This window comes from Myotis brandtii, unplaced genomic scaffold (genome assembly GCF_000412655.1).
Source record: "Myotis brandtii unplaced genomic scaffold, ASM41265v1 scaffold129, whole genome shotgun sequence".
Classification (NCBI taxonomy): domain Eukaryota; kingdom Metazoa; phylum Chordata; class Mammalia; order Chiroptera; family Vespertilionidae; genus Myotis; species Myotis brandtii.
Window position 1 is genome coordinate 806,024 of NW_005354551.1, and position 8,204 is coordinate 814,227.

General features: G+C 43.0%; 1 protein-coding gene across 3 annotated transcripts in view; it reads left to right on the forward strand.

The window, feature by feature from the left end:
• USP48 (ubiquitin specific peptidase 48) overlaps positions 1-8,204 on the forward strand; it is a 52,554-nt gene that overhangs the window by 27,132 nt on the left and 17,218 nt on the right. For all 3 annotated transcript variants that reach the window (XM_014534334.1, XM_014534332.1, XM_014534333.1), the window contains 4 exons: positions 5,603-5,727; positions 5,861-5,983; positions 6,253-6,314; positions 6,581-6,691. In XM_014534334.1, coding sequence (XP_014389820.1) covers positions 5,603-5,727; positions 5,861-5,983; positions 6,253-6,314; positions 6,581-6,691 — 421 coding nt within the window. The remainder of the gene's footprint in view (positions 1-5,602; positions 5,728-5,860; positions 5,984-6,252; positions 6,315-6,580; positions 6,692-8,204) is intronic.

Here is an 8,204-nt window from a genome sequence, read left to right on the forward strand (position 1 = left end):
GGATTTTTCCTATATTTAGTGGAGAAGAAACTTTTTGTCACTTGTCTCCTTGAAGGGCTATCTGAGTGGAAGGAAAGACTTCCAGTTATTTCCCATGACTGTCTTTGTCCAGTTTGAACACTTTGAGAACAGCATTCATATATTTCTTACTAGAGGCCTGGTACACGAAATTGGTGCACTGGGAGGGGGAGGGGGCTCTCAGCCCCGCATGCGCCCTCTCACAGCCCGGACCTCTGGCTACTTACCACCTGCCTGTTCGCAGATCCTTACTGCTCAGCTTGCTGTTCTTTAGCGCTGCTGCGGAGGCAGAAGAGGCTCCCGCCGCCACCGCCACTGTGCTCGCCAGCCGTGAGCCCAGCTTCTGGCTGAGCGGCGCTCTCCCTGTGGGAGCGCACTGACTACCTGGGGGCAGCTCCTGTGTTGAGTGTCTGTACCCTAGTGGTCAGTGTGCATCAAAGCGACCAGTCGTTCCACTGTTCGATCAATTTGCATATTAGGGTTTTAATATATAGGATTATTATTATTAGGGGTATTTTTGGTTTAGTTTCTTAGACACTTACTCCTGTTTATTTGTTTATATATTTCTTATTTGGTCCTAGTTAGTGCTCACTATTAATAAGTAATTTTCTGCAAGGGATTCTTTATATATGAGACATGATTATCCATTCTGTTAGCACTGTGAAAGTCAAGTGGGTCTCTGCTTCTCAAAGCCTTCTACTATGTAAGGACCCCTCACCCCTTTTTAAAAACTTGGTTTATTCTACTAATCCACGTCTGCGCCTTTCTTTCTTTCTCTTTTGGAGAGGGAGAGAGAAACATCCATGTAAGAGCACAACATTGAATAGCTGCCTCCTGCCTGTCCCCTACTGAGGGTCAACCTTTTGGTACACTGGTCAACGCCCAACCAACTGAGCCACATCGGCCAAGGCATGTGTATTTCTTGTTGTGTGCTAATGTATTGCCCAATCTCAGAATGCTTGTTGGTCCTAATAAATTCCTGATTTTAGTTCTTACTTCATTGGTTCATTATGAACCAATACGTAATGTCTCACACACCGTCGTGCACTCCAGCCCTTTTATATCGAGGGTCCTTGATGACGTGGCAATAATTCTCCCCTGAATGGTCCTTGCATGCTGGTCTTTCTGGATATTGTCTCACTGCGCTTTAGCTTACTAGCTAAGTGGCATTCTCATTTACTAACCACACTACTAGGTGGTGAGGGGGGTCATCCTGGGACTTGGATTTAGGTCTCTGCATCCCAAGCCCATCTCTCCTTCTCATCCCATCGCCTGCTGCCCAGTTTGTCCTCCTTACACTTGGAGTCACAGCAGGAGCACAAATGTGAGAGATGTGGCCTCCTGGGTGGTAGACAGATTGAATAAATAAATAGGAGGCGGAGTAAATGGCCAAAAGTAGATGAGTTTTTATGGAAACACTTTCTGTCATCTCTTATTTTACCTTCACAGCATAGATGTGGACCCAGGATGAGTGCCTTCCTTTTGAGAGTTGAGGAATGCTTGATCTGTGATCTGTCCCACGGTTGAAATAGTGCCAGAACTCAGATTGTCATCTCATTCCTTCGCCCACTGACTTTTGCTTGGTCTTCCCACCTCCTGTCTCATCTTGTCATTTCATATTACAGTTTTGATTAGAAAGCCTGGCAGAGCTGAGTGTGATTTCAGGACGTGTGCTGCACTCCTCAGCAGAAATCGTGCTCGAGCTGTTTTTTAGTTCTTTAGCTTGATCTGGGACTTGTTGGCCTTTTCTTGATGTACTTTTTAAAGATTAGTTCTCAACTACTGTTTTTGTGGACATCACTTGTCCATGTACTGTGTCTATGAGATCAGGTTTTTCAAGTGTAGGACAGTGGACCTCAGAAACCCACTTGACTCATTAGGTTTATATTAAAACTAGTGACCCAGTGCACACATTTGTGCACATTGAAAGGAAATTAATTAGAAGGTGGCCGGCGGGATGGGCCAGACATGCCCTGGAGCCAACCTCCAGTGGTCTGCTAGCGTCTGCGGAGTGAGCGGGGTCCCTCTGGCAGGTGGGGTCCCTTGGCCTGGCCTGCTGGGATCGGGTCAAAACCTGCTGTCCATCCCCCGAGGATTTTCGGAGTGTGAGAGGGTACTCTCAAAGTTGCTGTTATACAGGATGTGGAACAGAAACGCAAATGTGCAATAAACCAGATTCAGGGCCGATAGTGCCCCAGCAACAACATACCCTTTGGTCGGAGGTGGAATTGTGTGGCCCCATGAGGAATCGGGCTCCTCCTCTCTGATTTTGGGGTGTGTCACCCGAGAACCGCCGCTGCTAAGTCACTGCAGTTCAGCAGCTCCTGCGTTGAGCGTCTGCCCCCTGGTGGTCAGTGAGCATCATAGCGACTGGTCGGACTGTCATACACTTAGTGCATTAGCCTTTTATATACATAGATTTGTTCCTGGATTGTGATGGTGCTGGTGATGGTGGTAGTGATGGTAGTACTGAATACAAGCAGTAGTGAGATGATAGTGGGCATGTACTGAATGTTTATACACATGCTGGATTAACTTGTTTATAAAACAATGCTGAGAAGTCAGTATTACTGTCATATCCATCGTACTGATGAGTAAGTAAGCTGAGGCATAGAGATTTAAGAGTCATTTGCTCAAGATCACCACATTTAATGGATAATTTTACCTACGTGCATAATTGTCTCAAATTAGACTTCTTCAGAAATTTAAAGGACTTGCACTACCTTTCATTGTGCCATTTGTCCATTATGCGTAGGTGATTCCTTTCATTCCCTTTTGGCAGTTTGTAAGATTTTTCCCCCCTGTGTTCACTGGCATCTCACACTGGCCTTCCCTGGTGCAGGCCCTACCCACCTCCCTCATTGTGCGAGGTGCTTGTGGAGGCCGGGTGCACCCAGGAGGGCCTCACTGGGGAATTCCCAATGTCAGTATCTGCTCTTGGGCTGCTCCGATTTCCTCCATAGGCATCCATTCTCCTGCCTGGGAAATGCAGCCATGGCTGTGCCTGTTCTCGGGTAGTAGAAAGAAGAGGGCTTGGGAGACTGCCTTTGTGTCAGCTCATTGCCTCCCTCGTCTCTGTGCTTTGTGTCCCCTGGTGTAGAGTCCTGGCGCTTTATGTCACCAGAGAAGTTATGGTCTTCTTTGTGGGGTGAGGGAAGCAGAAAGTATTAATTGCCTCTTCAATAGACTTTAATTCATTCTGGTTTTTTTTTAACCCCACCTGTACTTCCAGGTACCCGCAATTTCTAGGCAGTTGTGCAGTGTAATAAATCTTGTTACTACTTGACTTTTGCCAATTTAGAATTCATTTTTCATATGTTTCATCTGTCTGCTTTTAAGCTTCTAAAGTTTTTGTTGCTGTTGTTCCCTCTCTGTTCATCCATCATTGTGATTTTAGATCTTTCTAAAAATTCCCTTTACTGTGGTTTAATGGTGTTTCAAGAGGCAACTGAAAGTAAATGCAGTTTTTTTTAAAAAATATATTTTATTGATTTTTTACAGAGAGGAAGGCAGAGAAAGAGACAGTTAGAAACATCGATGAGAGAGAAACATCGATCAGCTGCCTCCTGCACATCCCCCACTGGGGATGTGCCCGCAACCCAGGTACATGCCCTTGACCGGAATCGAACCTGGGACCTTTCAGTCCGCCAGCGCCGACGCTCTCCACTGAGCCAAACCGGCTTCGGCAGTAAATGCAGTTTTAACATCATTTTTTTTTTCTGGAAGTGCTTGTTTTGAATTTTCTTATTTTTTATAACGAAATCCTCCCTTTTTAAACCTATTGGGTTATATCACTCATATACAGAGGAAGAGTTTTTTCCTTTTTTTTTTTTAAGAAGAAGGAAAAAAAGGAAACCACTTAAAATTATTTTTAATTTTAATTGCCTTGGAGTGCTTTCTAGGCAATCAGGTCATAGAAATCATACCTTTCCTTATTACAGCTGCATTCTATTTCACTATAAAGATGTGTTAGACTAGGTTTGGATAATCAATCTTTTAAAAATATTCCCTAATTGTGTCTTAGGGTATGCTTGTTGGAGTAAGTTTTTATAGCCCCAGAGGAAATTTAAGTTAATAGCCTACTCAGAAAAAAAGTTAAATTTTACATTGTGACCTATTTTTCTCTGGTATTAAGTTTATTAAAGCAAAGTAATCTTTTCTTGGGATTATTCAAAGGTCGATAAGAGGTGAAGGGTGGCAGTTATGAAGATATATTTATAGGTATTAGAAGTTACGGGGTTTGAATGAAACAGACCTGGGTTCATAGTCCAGCTTCATTATTCACCAGCTGTGGAGCCCTAGGTGTATTAATTTCTCTGATTCTCAGTTTGTTTATTATTAGGTAAAACACATGAAGCAAAGGATGATACTTACTTTATTTATTTTAGTAATTGTTTCTTTTTTAAACCAGTGATATTCACCAGTGTGTATCTCAAGATTTTTTTTTATGTATACTTTTATTTATTTATTTTAATCCTCACTTGAGGATATTTGACTTTTAGAGAGAGTGGAGGGGAGAGGGAGAGACAGAGAGAAACACCGATGTGAGAGAGAGACACACATTGATTGTTTGCCCCCCACATGTCCCCCGACCAGGTCTGGGAACCTGCAATGGAGGTACGTGCCCTTGACCGGAATCGAACCCGGGACCCTTCAGTCCGCAGGCCAATGCTCCATCCACTGAGCCAAACCGGCTAGGGCAGAATGATATTGTCTTTAGAAAGCTTTATTACTTTTAACAAACATGGAGGTGCCTGGCAAACGGGGATAGAAAAACATGTGGCCTTGGAAACTTACAGATGGTTTTCTGGGTAATGACCCATATAGGTACATAGGGACAGTTCATTAATTCATCAATTAGGAAGAGCTGAAACAATGAAAACTAAAACCACAAATGGAGTGAGAGGTAGAGTGGGGGAAAGGCACCAAGGAGGGGCTGTTGAGGCTGCAGGTTTCTGCCATTTGGGCATTCCCACGACCTTCCGACCTTCCAAGAAGAGGAAGGGTGGTGGTCAGTGGTCCTGTTTTTTTCTCTGCGGATTTTTAAAGATCCACAGAGATTGGGGTGATGGCAGTAGGAAGCTAAGAGGATCTTGTCTGGGGACAGTTCACCAGTTGGACACTAGATTACTTTATTATTTAACTTTGAATCGGTAACAAGAGAATGGACACCACCTTGAAAACACCATTTTAATTCAGGATGATTTCAGTGAGGTAACAATCAAATGGGAGGAAATACAGTCCGCAGGAAATTGTGAGGCGAGTGTGGGCGGAGATGAAATGCCTCGCGCAGAGCCACCAGGATCCCGGGAGCCCCTCTCACCGGCAGGAAGAAAGACAGGGAATGCACAGCGCGAGTCTCATGCAATTGTCTTTATTGCCTGGTTTTTCAACCACAGATACAATGAAGGGCATAAGGAATGGCTCCTTTAGAATGAGATAAAATAAACAAAATTAGAGATTTCTGAAACCAAAGAAAGATTTTTCTTAGGTTTAAGAAATAGGAAACATCTTTTTTGGAGGCTATACGTTGACTTTTTTGCTTTAAATGTAAGAAGAAAATTTTTTTTTTTTTAATACTCAGGGGAGTTGTGCATATCTGAAAACGAAAGAAGACTTGTTTCTAAAGAGGCCTGGAGCAAACTGCAACAGTACTTTCCAAAGGCTCCCGAGTTTCCCAGTTACAAAGAATGCTGTTCACAGTGCAAGGTACTGAACACAAGTCTCCTCCCTCTACCGCTTCCCGAGAATTAGCCTTGTTAGAACTTCTGCTGAGGGGGTGGGGAGGAGGCAAGCCCCGGGCTGTCAGCAGGAGATGGTTGATTGCTTCATTCTCTTTCAGATTTTAGAAAGAGAAGGGGAAGAAAACGAAGCCTTACATAAGATGATTGCAAACGAGCAGAAGACTTCTCTCCCGAATTTATTCCAGGACAAAAGCAGACCGTGTCTTAGTAACTGGCCAGAGGTAGAAGGATCCCCACCAAGGATAGAATTCATCTTACGTTTCAGAGGCTTTTCTGCTGTATTGCTTCCAAACAACCTGAGCTTCTCTGATTCTCTTTGTTTAGTTTTTATCTAATCAGGGGGCTTTACTCTAATTCTGTTTCTTGGTAGCGGGCTATGTTTTCATTTTATTTATAAAGCTTAGTGCATGGAAAAACATTTTTCCCTAAAGGATTCAGGTTAAGAACACAGTGTATTGATGCCTGCTTTAATGTGACTTTGATGTTCTAGGATACAGATGTCCTCTACATTGTGTCACAGTTCTTTGTAGAAGAATGGCGGAAATTTGTCAGGTAGAATCCAAAAATGTTTCTATTTCCCTTTTTCGGGGGTGGATTTTAGTGTTTTAAGAATTAATGGATTCTGATCATCATACCTTTTTAGTTACTTTTTCTAGCATGTGCTAAAAGCTTTCTTTTAAGTTAAAGGAATAATCAAGAGAAACATTTAATTACTAATATCCTTTTCAATATATCTCTCATTTTTAACTGATTGAGCACTCTTCTGTTTACTCATGCAGTAGTGAAGTATATTGATCCTCCTTGTCTCGTTTGAGTAGGAAACCTACGAGATGTAGTCCCGTGTCATCGGTCGGAAACAGTGCTCTTCTATGTCCCCATGGGGGACTCATGTTTACATTCGCTTCCATGACCAAAGAAGATTCTAAACTGTGAGTTTCTTCTCTTCATGCAATTTGTCTGTTTCTAATGATTAGCAAGTTTCTTTTTCTTTTTCTTTTTTTTAAATATATTTTATTGATTTTTCACAGAGGAAGGGAGAGAGATAAAGAAAGTCAGAAACATCAATGAGAGAGAAACATTGATCAGCTGCCTCCTGCACATCCCCCACCGGGGATGTGCCCGCAACCCAGGTACATGCCCTTGACCGGAATCAACCCGGGACCTCCCAGTCCGCAGGCCGACGCTCTATCCACTGAGCCAAACCGGTTTTGGCGATTAGCAAGTTTCTTATCATTTTAAGAATCTAGTCCCTTGCTGAATTGTGGGTTTTTTCCCTCTTTCATATACTCGCTCTACCAGAATGAGCACTTTTTTTTAAAAAAAAAAGACCTGCTACTCCATAAAAGGCAAGAGGATGACCATGGGCACCTTGCTCTTTGTTTCTTCCTTCCTGGAGCCCTGCTTTCTCCTCTGAAGCTGCTGCTAACAGTGTCTGTAGGTGGGCCTCTTTCCTAGGAACACGTAACAGCCAGGGTCTTGGTAGTTTTTATCGGCAGCCACCAGGCTTCATAAAGTGGAAGGGAGGCAGCATGACACTGAGCTGGAATCTCAGGGTCCTAAAACCAAAATTGTGTTCCATTCCTTTAGTGGTTCCAAAGGGGCTCATCTATGACATTCACCCATTATGTTACCAGTTTGTCTTTTAAAATAAATTTTAAATAGCTATATAAGATAAGGTAGAATGCCCCTGACCTTGCCTGTAAACCATGAAAAGAAAATTGAAACATAAATATTTCTCTGGGACAAAGCTAGAATTTGGGAGTTTATTATTCCTATATCAATACTTTTTTAAAAAATATATATTGTATTGATTTTTCAGAGAGGAAGGGAGAGGGATAGAGAGTTAGAAACATCAATGAGAGAAACATCGATCAGCTGCCTCCTGCACACCCCCCACTGGGGATGTACCCACAACCAAGGTACATGCCCTTTGACCGGAATCGAACCTGGGACCCTTCAGTCCACAGGCCGACACTCTATCCACTGAGCCAAACCGGTCAGGGCCCTATGTCAATACTTTCTAACATCAGTGCAGGAAGCTTTGAGTATACATATATTTTCTTCTAGGTTCTCCCATGTTTTTTGGGGAAATATCTATAATAATAAAGCAAACAAATGTGGGCCACCAATTATTTAAAAGTTAAACAATTCAAATATAATTGAAAGGCCCTCAGTACTTAACCTTCTATTCCTCCTTTTCTCTTTTTATTCCCGACTGTCTCATAGTAACCACTGTCCTGAATTCTTTTTTCTTTACTGATTAAGGTATTACATATGTGTCCTTATACCCCCATTGCCGCCATCCCCCCCCTTCTCATGCCCTCACCCCCCTGTTGTCCATGGCCATTGGTTAGGCTTATATGCATGCATACAAGTCCTTTGGTTGATCTCTCCCCCTTACCCCCACCCTCCCCTACCTTCCCTCTGAGGTTTGATGATCTG